Raw genomic sequence first — 18,814 nt, 5'->3', positions numbered from 1 at the left:
TCTAGTAAAAACCTGGAAAAATTTGAGTGTTTAGTTTTTTTTGTTAAACTTATTTAAATTAATCATTATTATTATGGACATTGTACGAACTTTGATCAATATAAACAAATCAATAAAATCTAATCAATCTGAAGTTTAAATTTGTTAATTACATAAATTTTAAAAACTGTTTAAACAAATTATTAGAATGTATTATAATTTTTGTATTTTTTTTTTTTTCAGAATAAATTTTTATATTTCTGTAAAATATATTAATTTATTTTAAAATCTATGAAATTATAACTTAATGCAACAAATTTACTGATATATTACACTGCTGTCAACGGCTGCACATCTTAGAGGTATGAAGGAGTACATGTCAGGAGTTGCAATTTGACACAGAGTATTTGGTGCCCAAATCATGCACACACAAAATAAACCAGACTTGTAGGTAGTCAGGGGACCGAGAACAAAGTCAAAAAAAAATATGAAATGCTGAGACTGTTTCTATAAACAGGCACAAGTGTGAGATTTGCGCATGCATTGCTCACGCTCTCTGAGACATAGTCTTGTCCCAAAAACGACTTCGCCATTTTACTTGTTTTCATTAAGGTGTTTTTTTTATCAAAATAATCATTAAGTGTTTATAGATTTTTTTAAATAAATTATGAGTTACTATTTATAGTTCAGGGGTTTAATTATTGAGTAATAACTATTATTTAGTTAGATTTTAAATACATTAATACAATATAAACAGCTTCAAGAAAATTTTCTATTGTAAAAATAATACATATTTTTCATCTTTGAATTTGTGTATATACATGTGTTATGGGTTAAGTAATTAATAGCACATTATTTATAATGCCCAGACATTATGAATAATGACTAAAATAACCATGCAGCTTGATAAATATTGATTAATTTATTAAATTGACCAGACATTATGAATAAAGCCACATTCCCTTTGGGCAATTTGATCTTCAAAAAAGAATCTCCACTCTTTTCGTTAAGATTTATTTATTTTTTGTGAATTGTTCCAAAGTATTTTAAAAACAACATTTGATTTTTTAAAAATAATAATTATTAACTGAATTAATTAAACTAATGTTAACAAAAAGTCTTATTAACAAATTTATACTTCAATCAAAATCAACTTAAAGGAAACTTCTGGAATGTCATTTTTGGTATAAAGTATATAAAAAAGTAAATATTTCTTTAGTTTATTTATTCAAGTAATTAAGACTGACTAATTAAATGAGTTAATATCATTGAAGATGTTATTGAAATCACTTAATGATTGTGCATGATCATTATTTTTTCAAACAAGTAAACACTATTTTAAGAGAGAAAAATAAAATTAAAATATTGCACAAGTTTACCCACTGGCCACATGAATTGAAAATTCAATAATAAACACAATATACATGCGAAACTCAGACACATGTGCTGGTTGGTTAGCACATGTCGAATGATCAAAGTATTATCATCACTTTGCTCGTCCAGGCGATAGCAGTATTCATAGTGACCTATCAATCTGATAAATTGTGATAAAAAACCTGAAATTTATGACAGTGCCAAATTTTGTTTGTCCTTATTCATAATGCCCGTATTAATCACTTAGTCCATAACACACACCATTTAATGAACTCATTTTATTCAAATGAGAAATTGATAAGTTACTTAAACTTACATCAAATCCTAATTTCTGAACAATTCTTGCATACTTTCTTGCAGCAAGTCTTGATTGTTCTTCACTATAAAATCAAAAAAAATATATAAAAAAATTATAAAAGACCAATTAAAATATCATAATTATGTATTTCTGCACATATATAAAACATTTTCTATATCTGAATATAACAGCAAACTCTTACAGATGGGACAAAAGCAACACTATTCTTTTATCTCTCAGGATCTATCACTGCACTTCCAGCAAACACATTAACAACAACACAAATGTTTTTGGCATATTTTATGAGCCTGCATCAGGTTTCTCTCTCTCTAGCTTTAATTTGATAACGTTTGAAATTGGAATGCTAGTCATTCTATATCTTAAAATTAAATAACACCACTTACCAAGTAATATTCTATTTTGAACATTATCAAATTAAAGCTAGAGTGTGTAGCCTTATGTAGGCTTAAGAAATATGCCAAAAATGATTGTTATATTAATAAATGTGTTTACTGGAAGTGCAGGAATGGTGTTGAGAGTTACAAATTAATCATAATTCCAGTTATTTGTTCATCACTTATAATACTATATTCCACAAAGTACCTAAAAAAAAAGTCACTTATTTTTTAAAAACTTTTAAAGTATCAAAAGTATTTTCTTATTCTGGCTTTTTATTTTTGTCAATGAATAGTTAAGTACTATATTGCATCAAACCTTCTTTGTAGTACCTTCTAAAGAACTCTCCAGAAGCTTATTATCTTGATGATGACTAACATTTTCAATCCATCAGCCAGATCTTCAGGTCGAACATAAACGTTGCATTTTAAAAATGTTCCGTTAATCAAATGCCTTTGCATTTTAAAAACGCTTTGTTAATCAAATACATTTTCAGATTAAATTTGTTGGATGACATCATTGATATAAAGCAGGACAAGATATTAAACCCATTTCTAACTGTTAAATTTTTTAAAAAAAAATTAATTTTGATGTTATTAAAAGGCCCAGATGTGGTTTAAAGTAATATCTGCCATGCATAGGACAAGTGTTTTTCATCCTTGAAGTTAATGCTTCTACCTTGTTTTTTGGCTTTATATATTTCCAGCAATTTCAAGGCCCTAATGTTTTATGATCATTTGGCTCTCTTAATGATTGCGGTGTTCTGTAGATTGGCCTGTTTGTTGCTATCTGAGGCATAACTAGCCAAGGTGGTGGTGAGCTTGTTATGGCTGATATCATAATTATGTATATAATTATGCCAATAGCCTATGTGGAAACTATGTACTCCTTGGAATACATAGGCTCCACAACATGCTTTCTGCAAAAGAAATTGGCTGAACATAATTATGATATCAGCCACATTTTTCAAATTGCAGTCCAATAAATATAATTATAATTATTATTATTATTAAATCAATCAAAACTAATAAAAGTATGAATATTTTAAAATTAAATGGCTTAAGCACGTTTTTCTTTGTGAAAATTTTAAATGAGTCATATTTTGTTAGTTTCTTAATATAGTTTCAACTTAAAAAAAAAGACTATCCAAAGTATATTCTTTTGTTTGTTTTTCTACAATTAATGATTTTGAAGCTATCTTTAACATTATTAAAGTGGACATTGCCATCATGTGTCACCAAATGATTTGTGAAGATTGCATTTTTAATTTGCATCACGTTCTGTTCAGAAATTTTACATATAACCCAGTACTACTATATAATTTTTTTTTACTGAATTACAGGAGTCATACTCATTATTGTGGTATTAAAAAAAAAAAAAAACAGGAAAGAGGAGTTTCATAAGAGAAGGGAAAGGGAAAATGAAAAGTTAGCTCCATATTTTGAATGTTTATGTTCATTCAAATTGTTTTAGAAGTTCATTAAAAATTCTTTTATCGAATGTACAGTTTATTTAAAGATGTAAAAAAGTTTTTGTAACCTAGGGAAAGTCAATAAAGTGGCCAAGAACATTTGTTTTCTTCTATTCATCTATTAAGTATTGGTGGAAGTAGCAAGTAAAAGTGTGTGATTTTTTTTGTAATAAATTTGTCACCTCCTTTCCACCTAAAAATTATCTTTTACTGCATAAATTACTTCTTACTATTTTACAATTGCTTTGTTTTCAAATTTCTTGATACAATAATTGTCTTTTAATTTATAACAAGTAAAAAAAAAAGTACTTACAGTCAATCCCCTTTAAACTTCCACCATTGGTTTTAGGGCCATGGTGGAAACCTGAGGATGGCAGTTTATTAAAAATCGCATGTAAATAGGAACACCCCAGGATAATAAGAATAACTATCACTTTTCCTTCATTTATGTTATATTTATTGCTTCTCACATATAAAAAAAACCTGTCCAAAGTAGTCCAAACTACATTATTTCCTCAAGTCATGGAGATAAATGTATCCAATGAGTTAACATGCATCAGATAATCCTTATTGGACACTTACCTCCAGAAAATGTCAAATTTTCTCTAAATAAGCCTTAGCTTCTTTTGCAGTTACTAGAGGATTTTCTGTCATCACTGTCATGGTCTTCATTTTCTTCTTGCAGTTGACTATCTTCTTTTCTCACAAAATTAACTATTTCTTCTGAGGTTAACTCTGCAAAATTATCCTCATTACAGTCGATTTCAATCAATTCTACAGCAGCAAGTTGAAATGTAAAAGTGATGCTTGAAAGATAGCTAACATCACTACTTAACATTTGAACACTGTTGTTAAAATCCTCATCAATTTGTGCCTTCTGAATAGGCCAGTGTGCGGCCAGCAATTTTTTATTGTTCTAGATGTCACTTCATTCCATGATTTTTTAATTAACAGCAGTGAAGACTTCAGGGACATTTCAATAGGAATTTCATCATTGATGCAATTGATAATTTTCCATACTTGGCAGCATCTGTAGTCAGATTTAAAACTTTTTATTGTAAATACCTAGATAAACAACCTATTCCAGCAATTATTTTTTATTCATCTAATGTTTTCAGATATTTTTGTAGCCATCGTCAGGATCAAATGTTTTTTAAATAGTATTCTTTAAAGTTTAAAAAATTATGTTTAGAACATAATTTTTTAAACTTTTTATTGTGCCAGCATTACGTGTTTGCAGAATTCCTGTACAATTTGCTGGAAAAAATTGTATTTCCACATTGCTTAGATTGACTATATTATGACAGGGTTTTCTCTCTTCATTTTGCTACTAAAAATTTTCAACAAATTCTTGGGAAAGCAGAGCTTTCATTCATCCCTTTTTGTTGTGCTTGTAGTGGAATAAACAAAAGGATCAAAATTTTTAAAACAATGAGGCTTTGTGAATCTTCCAATGACAGTCACAGTTCTCTTGTCAAAAGTTCTGGCTGAATTACAACAAAAGGCGATTGTGATTCTATCTTTATTCTTCTTGCAGCCTTTCATATGGCATGAGCAATTTTCTTGTCAGGTTTTTATCAGTAAAATATAATAGTTTCATTCACGTTATACACATCTTTCATATCATACCACTCTATTATTGTCGACAGACTTGTTCTACTCTCTTCCACAACATCCAAATCAACTTCAGCAGTTTCATCATGTTTCTTTCACTGTGATAAGCCATGACACTGTTTACACTGATGTAGCCACCCATTGCTGTAACTAAAATTGCTTATATTCATCTGTTGCCAAAATATTTCTGCTTGCTTTCTTATCACATCATCTGTGATAGTGCCATTCTTCGCATTCATGTGCACAAGCGATATTACTAAATCTTTTTCAAGTTGTCATATTTTACAGTTTTCATTTTTCTAGTGGCTGTATTTTCTGCATCCATCCACTTGTTTTTTTGGTTTAAAATATCTACCATCCATCTATTTACATTTTTCTTCCAAAGAATAGAAAAGTGACTGGCAATATATTTTTGAAAGCAGGATGGATGGGTTTCACTACATGCATAGATTTCTTGCTTTTTATTGATTGTAAAGATAGTTTTCTTCTTCATTGCATATAAGACTAAAACAATCAGAGTGTAAATAAAATATGTACTCTACAGCAAGAATTCAAAGCACAAAGATCTAAGTAGTTTCAGACTCAACTGACAGAATGTATGTCCAGATATCTCTAGCTTGTTATTTGCATAGATCTTAACTGTCATAAGACACGCCTAATCATCAATTGGACAAGAAAAAACTGTTACTCGTGATGAAACTTCTTGTTTCTCACATTTTAAAATTGCTAAGAAGTCCCATTCCCACAATATTTTACCTTAATTTTTGTGACAATAAAAAATGTGGTGGTTTATCTGAAATATTTTGTATGGAAAATGACAATTTTATTTTCAATCATAATTGGTTGATGGCAGAAAACAGGGTGGCAGTTTATACTACCAATTTACTATGGAACAAATCATTTTTCGGGGTGGCAGTACATGAAGGAGCAGTTTAAAGGGAGTTGACTGTAATAAAATCAAAGCAATTGTCTTTTGATATATTTCATTTAATAAGAAAATTTATTTTTTATATCTTGATTTTAGTATCCTCTTTTCAATTTATTTAATATGCAAAAACATAATTCTATAAAAACTAAACACATTATTATTAATTAATTTGTTACTTTGATGAATTACAATTAGTTCTTAAAATATTTTTTCATCTTTTATATCTACAATTTTGAATTTAGTTCAGATATATATTTTTTTCTACATTTGTTGATTTTTCTTGCATATAACATTATTTCAGTCAAAATTATGTTAACTGATTCTTTTTATAGTAATCCAATATTTTTATTTAAATGATATAAATTTATTATGATGAATCTTCTATTCAATAAAAACAACTTAAAATATAAATGCTTTTATAACAAATAAATTCTTTCATAGAATCGTTAGCATTTGATATTTCAATAAGAGATGATTCAGCATAAGCTTATGACAAGAGAAACACAATGGCAATAGTTTCAAGTTGAAGTAGAAAGAACAAATAAAAAATTGCACTTGTCACCCAAAGTTAAAAGTGCATTTTTATGGCATGCATTACGCTTACTGTTATGCATACTGCTAAAAAATCCAGAAACTCATTACAGTGTACAGCAGAGTGAAATTCAGTTTTGCATATACAACTTCATACTGCTAATCACAATTTATAATGCTGTTACAAAACATTTTACATTAATGAAAATAAAATTAAGTAAAGCCCATGTGAAAAGTGATACTTGTTACTTACAGTGTCATCATCTATCAATTATTATATATTTTTACAAGTTTAGTACAAAAATTAAGTGATCCAAGATGGGGTGTACAAGTGCAATTTTTGACATGTTTCCTCTCCTCAACTTAAAACTGGTACCATTTCCATGTTTGTCCCATTGTAAGCTTTAATTTGATATATGGTTTGGGTATTCCTTGGGGTGACTGGAAATTGTCCCAAACTTAAAACTTTCCTTTAAATATAATTTTCCATTTAAAATTTTTTAAAAATTTATTTTATTTTTTAAGGTTATCTTTGCCAATTTCCACAAGCCATCATTTAAAAACTGGTAAAAAACTTATTATTGTTGCTATTGTTGTTATTACTATTAATTAAATATTTACTAATATGAAACATTCTTTGGAACAAACTAAAACTGCTTTAATTTATTAAAAGAAATAAAAACAAAATCCTTTCTTTAAATCAAATTATACTCTATAAAACTCACCTTTTGGCACCAGTGCACACCATTTTTCCTGAACTAAATATGAGTGCTGTAGTTCGAGGTTCTCTTATTCTCATAATAACTGCAGCAAACCGTTTTGGATTATATTCTGCATTTCTAGCATGAAGAGCAATCTTTTTCAAATCAAGTTTACAACCGAGATTCACAGTTGATACAATATTTCTGAAATGAATATATTATTCTAATAAATGTTCTCATTATTACCATATTCATTCATTTACAAAATCATTGTCATCAATTTCTAATATTCAATTTAATTCAATTTATCATATTCATATATATATAAATGAGAACGTTTGTTTGTTTGCTATACACTCATAGGCTGTTAGACCAATTGCTTCGAAACTTGGCAGTTACATTTAAATACTTCTAACTTATATAATATTGTACATCCCACCCCAAAATCTCAATTGGATTTCTGTAAATCAATTAATTCCTATCTACATTTGATTTGCTGATTTACACAGTGCCATCTATTGGCAAAAAAATAAAATATAAACTAAATATAATTCTCATAAAAAAGAATGTAATTTTAAAAAATATATATTATATTCACTTAATTACTGTAACAATGATATAGCATAAAATAGATATGTTATATCATTACTGTGACAGGTAGCATATAGCCTGTGTGGAATCAAAAGTGTTAGTTACCCTGTTAAAAGTCTATAAGTATTTAATTTTCCACATCTAATGACTTTGGGGTTTTTTTGTTTCTGAAAGGTACTTTCTTAATTATAATAAGCACAATCCAGTAGCTGAGTACATAAAACCACCAAACTCTGGTAGTTAGTTAGTCATGGATTTGGACATGGCCAATGAGCTGGCCATGTGAAGTTTTCTGGGTTTTCTTCACCATAAAAGTCTTCCCTAGATGCATTCCCCTCGGTAGATTGCTCACGTGTCACGTCGCCGTAACAAAATAAACCAAACTAATTCTAATGAGCGATTACTTATTGTGACATTATCACAATGCTGAATTTCAACTTTTAGTTACAATTCTTTATTCTATATATTCAATTCCTATTAAGCTACCTGTCAGGTAGCTTAATAAAGAAAGTCTGTTTTCTTTAAGAACGTTTTCCTCAATTTCTTGTGTAAATGCTTAACACCAGTATAATTGTCCTGTTAATGATTAATGTCCATGTTGACAAAATATATAATAAGAAATTAAATAAGGACAGTAAGGCAATAATAATTATTAAATAAACATTCTAATTGTTCTTCATTTGTATGTTGTAATCTATTCTGTTTGATTCAATCCGAAAATAAAACACTTAATAATAGGGCTTCTGAAACTTTTTTTTTATAAATCTAGTTTCTTAGTACAATCTTTCTATCAATAAAATAAAATTCATTTTTCCCTACTTTCCACAGAACTCATCTTTATTCTCATATAAGCATTTTAAAGTTGAGTTTTTTAATTTTTTTTAAAGGTTTACAATATTCATTAAAAGTGTATGGCATCAAGAAAATTTTACTACTACATTACATTGAGCAATTGAATGGGTTTGTAAAAAATAATTCAAATCTTTGATTTATTCATCACAAAATAATTTTAGTAAAACTATTAATTTAAAAAAATCACTTACTGAAGTTGTGGAACTATACCAGGATCTGCTGAAGATGGAGTTATGGGAGTCATTGGTGTCATAGGAGGACCTGGAGTTGGCGGAAACAATGACGATGACGCTGCTGCTGTTGCTGCAGTAACAGATGGAACTGTAGAAACTGTTGATATGGCTGCATTTTGCTAAAAATGCAATAATCATAATTATAAACTAATAAGTTAAGTATACTTATAATTAAATATTTGTGTCTTTCTTGATTGAATTTAAATGTAGTAATAAATTGCAATCCAAACTACTCTTCCTATTTTTGAATTTTATAAACATTTTATAAACAAAAGTATCTTTAGTTATGTTGAAACTTTAGTTTTAACAAACAATTAAAAATTCAGTTTTCAAAATTTTCCAATTTTCAAGTTCAAATTTAAACATTTTCAAAATATTTTATTTATAATTTAAGAATTAATTCTACAGATTAGTTACAGCTGAAAACAGGCCTAACTATGTTTTAGACATGATAGAAATAAAATAATGATAGTATCAGATAGCACTATTTTTATGTGAATTAATAAAACAGTTTTTCCTGTCAATTTGCATAAGTTGCTTCGAAACATTCATTTTAGTTAGACTTATTGTATTAATTTTCAACATGTTTGCCTCTTACAAGACAATGTGCCGGTGCACACAACTGCCATGCCAAGGCTGTTGTGAAGGAGTGCGAGTTTGAGGAGCATGACCATTCACCCTACGGTCCAGACCTGACTCCTAGTGATTATCATCGGTTTCCAAAACTCAAAAAAGACCTTCGAAAAAGTGATGAAAAGTTTCAGGAGGCAGTTTATGAGCATTTTGTAGGCAAAACTGCAAACTATTTTTTCGAGGATATTAAAATGCTAATTCCAAGATGTAATAAGTGTGTTGAACTGCAAGAAGACTATATTGAAAAATGACATCATTGTTTTATAGGAATAATGTCTAAATCATAGTTAGGCCAGAAACTTTTTCATACTCTGTGGTAGGCACCAAAAGTTATTTTAAATTGAAAGTACATTCAGGCATCAGTGCATTTGTCTTATCAAGTCTATAAAAATTTACCATAATTTCCTGCCTACAGTTGACGAGTACTAAAAACAATTTTGATTTTAATGATGCATATTATAGGTCACCAAATATAATCCCTAATAATTTTTCCATGTCAAAAAAATAATCATAAAATCATTTCACTTTTTTTGTTATGTAAGGAATTCTTGTTAACATGATAAAATGTAATAATAAAATGTCTTGGTTTTATTTACACGTCAAGTAGATGCAAAAAGAAAAAGCTTCAAATGGACCATTCACTTCTCCTAGTGAATGAAATATAGCAGCCTATTAGTTACATGTCTGTTGGTCCCCAACAAACATATCCAAGCTTATTTGTTTCTAACAAAGGTAGATGTGTTTTTGTTACACATACTGTATACAGCAGAATCTCATTTTAACAGATTGTGAAACAATGAATTTCTCAGAACAACAAATTATTTTCCAGGTTTTTACCTCCTTTTAGCAGATCCAATTTCGATTTCTAACAAATAAAAACTGAAATTGAAGTAAGTTATTTTTTACAAATTGAAATTAGCCTTAACCACTCTTAATAGAAATGTATTCAATGTTACATTTTACAGGTAGTTATTATCAATTATGCATAATTTTATCTTGTTATATAATATACAGTGACTCCAGTTTACCAGGTTTTTTAAAAAATTTATATTTTGAACATTTGGGTTGCAGAACCACTGCAAACAAATGTATCAGGTTGCATGAGCAAAAAGTTTGAGAAATGCCGAGTTAGACTATAATGCATGTAGTCAATCAAACAAATGCCATTTATTTCCCAATTCAACTAATTGTATATAGTTTGTCCAAAATTCAAGTATTAGCTGGTGTTGATGAATGTTACAATGTTTAGACTAGTAATAATTATTCAGATAACTAAAAGTGATAGCTGGCTGATTGTCATGAATCTCTTATTGTTTTCTAATGCAGTAAGCTTATCATTTACTATTACAGTATCCTACAATTTTGCTGTTTGCTTACATTGGCCAAACTCCTCAAAGCAATTTAGGCCATTTTTTTCACATATACACATACAAGCAATACTCATTTGCCGGAACAATGCTACAAATCTAGCACAAAATTTTCAAATAGTCAAATTATGTAAAAAAATAGCAAAATAGAGGAATTTATACTTTTCACTTACAATAAATATATTCACACACACAATTCTTATCAATTATTTATTAATAAGAATAAATAATTTCAAATAATAAGTTTTTCATCATGATGCAAAACTAAATAAATAAAAAGTCTTTTTGCGTTTACACTACAAGCACATTTTGAGTGCATATAAGTAAGGTGACAAACTACAGCCGATTCCACTTAATCGGGACACATTGGGACTAATCGTTTCGACCCAGTTAAGCGAACCAATAATAAATTCTAAAATGAAATATGTAATATGTAGGTAAATGAATAAGTAAGAAAAAAAATAATAATTACCTACCTATTTTAATGCTTTACTAAACCAAGATACATAAACTATTTTATTATAAATTTGCCAGACTCATCATCAAATAACTGATTCGCATCACACTAGTGTTGCCAAATATTAGTAGTGTCATAAACAAAGGTTGACCATTCGATCAATTCCTGATCAAATGATCTTTTTTCTTTCTCCCTTTTTAGTTAAAACATGTCCTGGTTTGTCCAAAAGTCACCTTAAGGCCTTTCTTGAGCAGAATTTCTTTTACCTGGAGATGGGCCACTTTGGCAGAAGTGTTCATAGAATCTACCATCTCTGAATGCTGGTCCCAACGTTCAGATGACTGCTGTCCAAATCTAGACATAATCATGCACACAATACCTTCCAAGGGAACTTATATGTCTTCCAACTTGGTCAAGAGACCGAAAAATTGATCCTGGCAGTCTCTGTTCCTTCATTTCTAAGGGTATCATCTGGTCCAATCTGGAGCAGTCAGTTGCTCTCATTCAGGTCTGCCTCAAACGGGATCCCAGTGTGTTACACATCCCGCTATGCTGACCCTTCTGGAAAAATCGAACTGTCCGAGCGAAAGACAAAATTGCTTTGTCTCCGCCAATCGTTAGGCCTACATTACATTAGTGTATGTAGTGTTGACATATTTTTGGAAGATCCCTAAAATATATCAAAAATTGCTAAATTCCTTTTCTACTACTGTCCCAATTAAGTGTTTAAATTATGTATTAATTTATTAGTTTGGATTCCGTTCTTTGAGATTTGGCCCAATAAAGCAGCTGGAATCAACTGGAATCAAATTAAATGGAATCAACTGTATTTGAAATGAAAAATGAGTAAAGTAAAAAAAATCATTTATTGCCTTACAAAACAGTCTTGCAAACATTATTACAAATGCTACCTTTAAAAGCATCTACATATTACTTATTTAATACAATACTAAACAAAATAAAAGATTATTTTTTCAAATCATATTTTTCCACTGAATGTATTTGTTTTAGTAATTGTTCATTTCCTTCTAACAATTTACTGATTTCATTACAACTTATATCACAAAGTTAAATTTTAAGATATGACTGATGACTCTTTAAATAATTGTGATTTTTCACTGCTCCAGTAGTCATTTCCAACTGAAAACACTCAACAGAAACATTGATGCTGGGACAACACAATAAAAATTCAATTAGAAGCATAAGATTTTCAGGTATCTCTCGTATAACATGGTAACTACATTCCAAAAAAGTGCAAATCAGTGCTATATGAAACAAAGGATTAATGCAAAACATAGGGTTAGGTTCCAAAAAGTAACAAAAATATACTATTCTTTTTAATTACTATGTTTATTAAAGCAATCAATAATTAACTAAAAATCACAATTAAAAGTACTGTATTACACATAATATTAATTTTAGTTAAACAAGGGCATTTTATTTTTACAAAGTATTGTCATCATCTGAGCTTTTTTGCCAACCTTGATGAGAAATATCAGCAACAACTTTGTTTTTTTTTATTTTTATCATAAAAGTTTTTTTATAGATGACAAAATAAAAATATATTATTAATTGAAAATTTGTTTTAGTGGATAGCATTTGTTCGGTTGAGTACCAAGATACCGCCGTATTTCGTTCGTCATTTTTACGAATGGTTGCTTACCTACAGTTAAAAAAAGCTTAATAACACTTACCTAGCAATGTTTAAATAAATTTTACTAAATATAAAGATTAATTTATAAAAACAAAATATGGTGGACAGTCATAAAGGCTAAATAAACTCTGAAAACAACAACACCACCACCAATATTCTAAATTCCACAGGCAAATTTGAGACAACATGCATAGTTGCTTAAAGTAAAAAAAAATATTGAATAACAGAGTTTGAACTTAAAAATTGTGAAATTTTGTATGGAGGATTTCTCAACTTCTCAAACCATGTTGTGAGAGATACCTGTATGTTGTACTTAAAGTGTGTAAATATTTCTACCCACCTTTTACCAACATCAATTTCTTTTTATCCATCTAGTTTTTTTAAGTTTGTCAGCAGTTAAAAAAAATATTCATTCTTCTTATTTCTTCAAACAAAAAATTATCATCAATAACAATATCTTTTAGTTCTCATGTTATAAATGCAACTGTTGTAATAACATTTGTCCACTCTATTTTACTTTTTAAAAAAATCCACCGGAAACTGTTTATTTCAGATAAACTAGTAGTCCATTCTTCAATGTATTGAAACCATGTTTTATAAAACTTCACAACTTCTTTAAGAAATTTTTCCTTTATACCTGGACTAGATTCTTCCATAATTAATTTATTTTTTGTAGGAAACTTTCTTGAAATCTTGCTTTATATTTCAGAACAACATTATTTAAAATAATGCTAACTTCTATGGCTGAAATAGTCAGATTCTATTTCTTGTACAACTTTGTGAAAAATGCACACCTGGCTATGTACAAAAAGAAATATCGGTTCAGACTCATCATGGAAAAACGTTTCCAGTATTTTAGGATAATTATCCAAACTCGAGAAACATGATCATAGTAGTTTGTATAATTTGAGAATGTGTTCTATTGATGTCATGAAAGCAAGTCACCTTATTTTCAACCATAAAGCTTTTCATATTTAATATTAGTCTTTTCACAAAATTGTTTTAAATTTGTTACACAAACCATAAAATATAACTATATGGTTATCGTTATAAACTCTACATCAATTGGCATAGAACTGGAAGCTATATTTATAGCAACCAATTCCTAATAAATTTCTTTTCAACAACTCTCTCTTAAGTTTGCATGTAAATTATTGCTACCCCTCTGCTTGCATCCTCCAAAATTCATGTTTATGTTATCTGCTGACAGTACCACAACTTTAGAATTAAGACTATCTTCATTGATGACTATGATAAAGGTTTTGACATAATTTCTGCAGTTTCTCCCTCAATGTATGCTAAATTTAAAATTTTTAATTGAGTGCCGTTTCTAACATCAAAATATCTTACTAATATTGAGAGTAATTTTATTTCCTTGTGGTCAATAATTTTTAAATATCGAAGTTATCGAAATACTCTTGCACAAGAAAATTGAAAATTATAAAGTTTTTTTCTATAATTTATTAGTACAATCCATACTTCTAAAGCTGTGGTTACGAACAATAGCACAAAAGCAAAAAAGACTTTCCATAATTGGTATATAATTGGCATAGTTTTTCAGCCAATCCAAAACTTAAAAGTTCAAAAAAAAATCTGTTACTTTAGACATTTATACTGCTACATCAAGGTAGTGTTTATGTTTACCAGTATTCAGTGGTGATATTCAGTGGGTTCGCACAGGTTCGGCCGAACCCATTGTTAAAATTTTCAGTTTTCCGAACGGGTTCACCCGAACCTGTTGTTAAAGTTTTCCAAACCTTGTTAAACACACGGAACATTTCTCAGTGGGTTTGTTTTTTTTAAAAAATGTATTAAAATATACGTATTATACTCTGTAATACTACTAAACTAGGGCCTTATACCCTGTTTGCACCGAGCATTTCAATCTAGATTGTGAGCAAGGTCGGGGACTATGTCTCGGTGCGATCTCTCTCGACTGAAATGAGGTTTAATCACGATTGATTCAAGAGATTTCTTAAAACTAGATCCAGTCACAAGAGAGATCCCAAAATGCCATGTGCGTGAGATAATACAAGATGGCTGTGGAACACGCGTCAGGCTATGGACAGCGAAAGAAAAAGGATAATGTATCTCGAGAGATGACATCTGTCCATAACCAAGAGTGCCATTTTGCAGTGAAGAATTTCCCTGCCTTAAAAAAAAAAAAAAAAAAAAAAAAAAAGGTCGGCAGCACTAAGATACTATTGTTATCTGGTCTTCACCCAGGACTCGTTAGGTTCCAAATACACCACTGATTGTCAGATATATCGCAAGAAAATGTATTGTATTTATTTCTAGCTAAAACTTCCATTTCGTTTGTCAGTGATTGTCAGGGAAAAATTTTCTGCTAGCGAACCCCTTGTTAAATATTTCGAATATCACCACTGCCTGTATTGATATGCTTTGTTATAGCAGATCTTCCACTTGCTATGGAAAATTCTGCTCTGCAAATTGTACATTTCACAAATGAATCATTTTTTTTTCTAATATTGATATGAAAGGAAACTCTCTCTTTAAATTTACATTAAAGTGATTTCTTTTCTTCTCTTTGAACCCTCCTTTTTGATTATAAAACATATTTAACTAAGAAATTATATATTATATTTTGGATTTTTTAAAATGGTTGTCATTAATACCAAACATTCAAAAAATAATTGGATTAAATGAGACCGTGAAAAACAGGTGTTAAGAGCAGCTATCAAATTTTAATAAAGAACAGCTTTATTAAATTATTACTTTTTACACATCAATAATTTAACAATACGACCTCATTTTTTATTTTTTACCAATTCTATTAACTGATAGATTGTATGATTATTATTAGATGATCTTATTAAAGACACAGCATTTGTTTTCAAAGAATTCAAATATGATTTACTCGATGTTTTCAATACTCAGTATGACAATAAGTGTATAATTATGTAAAACATTCATAAACAAAAATTAAATAATTCAAAATCACTTACCTTTTTTAAAAGAACAAATTTAATTATTATATATGACAAATTTGAAAACAAAATTTAAACTATTGTGGACAAATAAAGAACACACATTTAGCAATATGAAAAAAAAAATACAAAAAAAAATGAGAAATACCAGAATTTGTACTGCCATATAGCAAATAGTACTGAACTATGAACCACTGTAATCTGGCAAAATGACACCAAATTAAAATTACTAGCACGAAGACCCAAAAGGAGTACAAACAAGTAAAAAGGAGTACTTTTGGAGTACACATTTCAAAGGAGTACAAAACTTCCAAAAGTGCACAGTTGGTCACCTTAATTATAAACTTTCAGAGTACTTCAAATTTTTTTCTCCCTTTACCAGATACTACATAAACAACCTTTTCATCTAAAAAATTGTTGGCACGACTTTTTGAGCAAAAACTGGTTTTCAACTTCCAATGAGCAAAAAGTAAGGATAAAGATAGTACATGAACTGTTTCTTATTCAATGGATCATAATAATGCACCCACATTAGTGATACTTTTTTCATTTTCATGAAAAATCATTACCTTCGTGACAATAACGATGGAGGAGTTGCGGACAAACTTCCACTCGCTATTCTTTCATACCTGTCAACTGTTATAGAAAAACCTGTGCCAGATGTGTCACAATACGAAGTGATTGTGTGTTGCACTTTATCTTGATTAATGTGCAATTAAAGAACAATTTTCCCTTGCTTAATCTAATAATTTCCAAAATATGACCTACTTGAACCTTTAACCAGTGTGTACAAAGTTTAATCATCCAAAACAAACGTTTTCCTAACCCTTCTGGATTCTTCTTCAGGTAAATCAGCTGGATCGAACTCTAATACGAAAATTTGAACTAAGCCGAACGATGTTATGTTTCGAATGTCCGGTTCGTTTACGTATTCTGTCACGTGACGTGTTCGAAAGTGCTTTATAATAATTTCCTAAGAGCAGTACATTAACTCAGCCTTGATTCTCATAATCCATTATTGAAACTGGTCGAATAGGTCTTTGTTCGCTCAAAACACTCATTTCACCTCTATTGAGCTTTTCACAAGTCAATTTTGTAAGGAGTCGAGTCCGAATATAACCTTTGTGTTTGGGATTTTATATAGTTATCGTTATTATTTATTTTGGGGACGTTTTATTTTGTTTATAGGACAAAATTGCCACAGTTCCTCTGTACAAAATTCAAAAATAAGGATAAAAAACTTACCGCTAACATGACGGACACCCGTAAAACGGACGTTGTCAATCTATCTAATGCTATGTCGGAGTAAGCTATTTCCAGATGGAGTTAAAGAAGTGCCTCTTAATCCTTTTGTTACAGATTTTAAAAATTAGAAAATCTTTTTTTGGAATGACTATTGTAAAAGAGAACGTTGCGAAGAAGGGGGGAAAAAAGAATGTTAACATATACTGTATGTAAATAAACTAGAGTGGCACTTTCGATTGTGACGTCACACCCAGACAAATTAGAAACTCCAGCGAAATAGAAGACAGTAAGCTGATCGGTTTCGGTTTGCGTGTAAAGCTTCTGAGAGCAAGAGTTCCGAAGTAAGTTCGATGGGCGCGAAAGTGTTTTCTGGCGTTTTTTTTTTTTTTTTTTTTTTTTGTAACTCTTTCCGCCCAGTGGGCACTAAGAGGGCCTCTTATAGCAAGCCCATTATGGGTTCGGCCAGGCCCACAATGGGGCGGCCGGGTGGTGAGGGACGGGGACCGACATATCCGGACGGACCACCCCCCGAAAAATTCCTGGGGATTTTTCGACCCGTCCGGATTCGATCCCGGGTCCCCCAGGGCGGCAGGCTGCTAACCTTGACCGCTCGGCCATCCGGCCGCTGTTTTCTGGCGTTTAGATCGTAAGAGTTTTTCTTTTGTAAGTAATCTAGTTCTGATTTACTTTGTCGGTTACTGTGAAAAATTAATTTTAAGTTGGACTTAAGTTCGCCAATTGTCTGGGAACATTTATTTTTGAATTAGACTAATTATAGTTCTGACTTTTTTTTTTATAATAAAGTTTGTGTGGTTTGTTATCCCTAACGTATTTTCGTGCGTTTTACTTTCTAGGCTGTTATGTATACATAACAAGGGAAAGTATTGGAGGGTCAAATATGACACGATTCTGAGAGGGGTTTTGCAAATCTCCGCGTTTTAAGGCTTCCTGAATCCAAAAGAGTCAAAAAACATCATTGCGTGGAGGGCGTCTATTTCGCTTAATATCTCAAGATGGGAGTCAAGGGTAAGAAAAGACAATCCGGTACAAATTCTTTTTTCTCGTAATTGTTATGAATAAGCATAAAATTGCTTGAGAGAACGAATCGTACAGGAATACAGTACAATTAAGATGGATATAGAGGCTTTTATTGGTTTCTGGAGGACATTCATTTCGGACAAGATATCCCGTATTGCTGTAAAATTTAAAATTTTACAGCAATACGGGATATCTTGTCCGAAATGCATGTCCTCCAAGGTTGCAAGGTTGCAGCCTACCGCTCTGGGTGACCTGTAATCGAATCCAAACGGGTCTAAAAATCCCAGGAATTTGTCGGGGGTAGTCCGACTGGATATATCGGTCCCCGTCCCTCACCACCCGACCGCCCCATTGTAGGCATGGACGAACTCATAATGGGCCTGCTAAAAGAGGGCCTCTTAGTACCTACATTGTGGAAAGAGTTTTAAAAAAATTGTATTCCTGTATGATTTCGTGCCCTCGAGCAATTTTTATGCTTACTCGTAACAATCAAACAAAATTTTG

At 30.3% G+C, this 18,814-nt stretch overlaps 1 protein-coding gene across 2 annotated transcripts in view; it reads right to left on the bottom strand.

The window, feature by feature from the left end:
* LOC136969318 (TATA-box-binding protein-like) overlaps nucleotides 1-18,814 on the bottom strand; it is a 48,188-nt gene that overhangs the window by 10,466 nt on the left and 18,908 nt on the right. For both annotated transcript variants that reach the window (XM_067263444.1, XM_067263446.1), the window contains exons 2-4: nucleotides 8,927-9,087; nucleotides 7,317-7,496; nucleotides 1,670-1,733 (exon numbers count right to left, since the gene is read on the bottom strand). In XM_067263444.1, the coding sequence (XP_067119545.1) occupies nucleotides 1,670-1,733; nucleotides 7,317-7,496; nucleotides 8,927-9,087 (405 nt within the window). The remainder of the gene's footprint in view (nucleotides 1-1,669; nucleotides 1,734-7,316; nucleotides 7,497-8,926; nucleotides 9,088-18,814) is intronic.

The sequence above is a fragment of the Centruroides vittatus genome, unplaced genomic scaffold (assembly GCF_030686945.1).
Source record: "Centruroides vittatus isolate TY-2023 unplaced genomic scaffold, ASM3068694v2 contig_1776, whole genome shotgun sequence".
In the NCBI taxonomy this organism is placed as follows: Eukaryota; Metazoa; Arthropoda; class Arachnida; order Scorpiones; family Buthidae; genus Centruroides; species Centruroides vittatus.
Note: the sequence above shows the minus strand (reverse complement) of the source record. Positions and strands in the feature narration are given on the sequence as shown.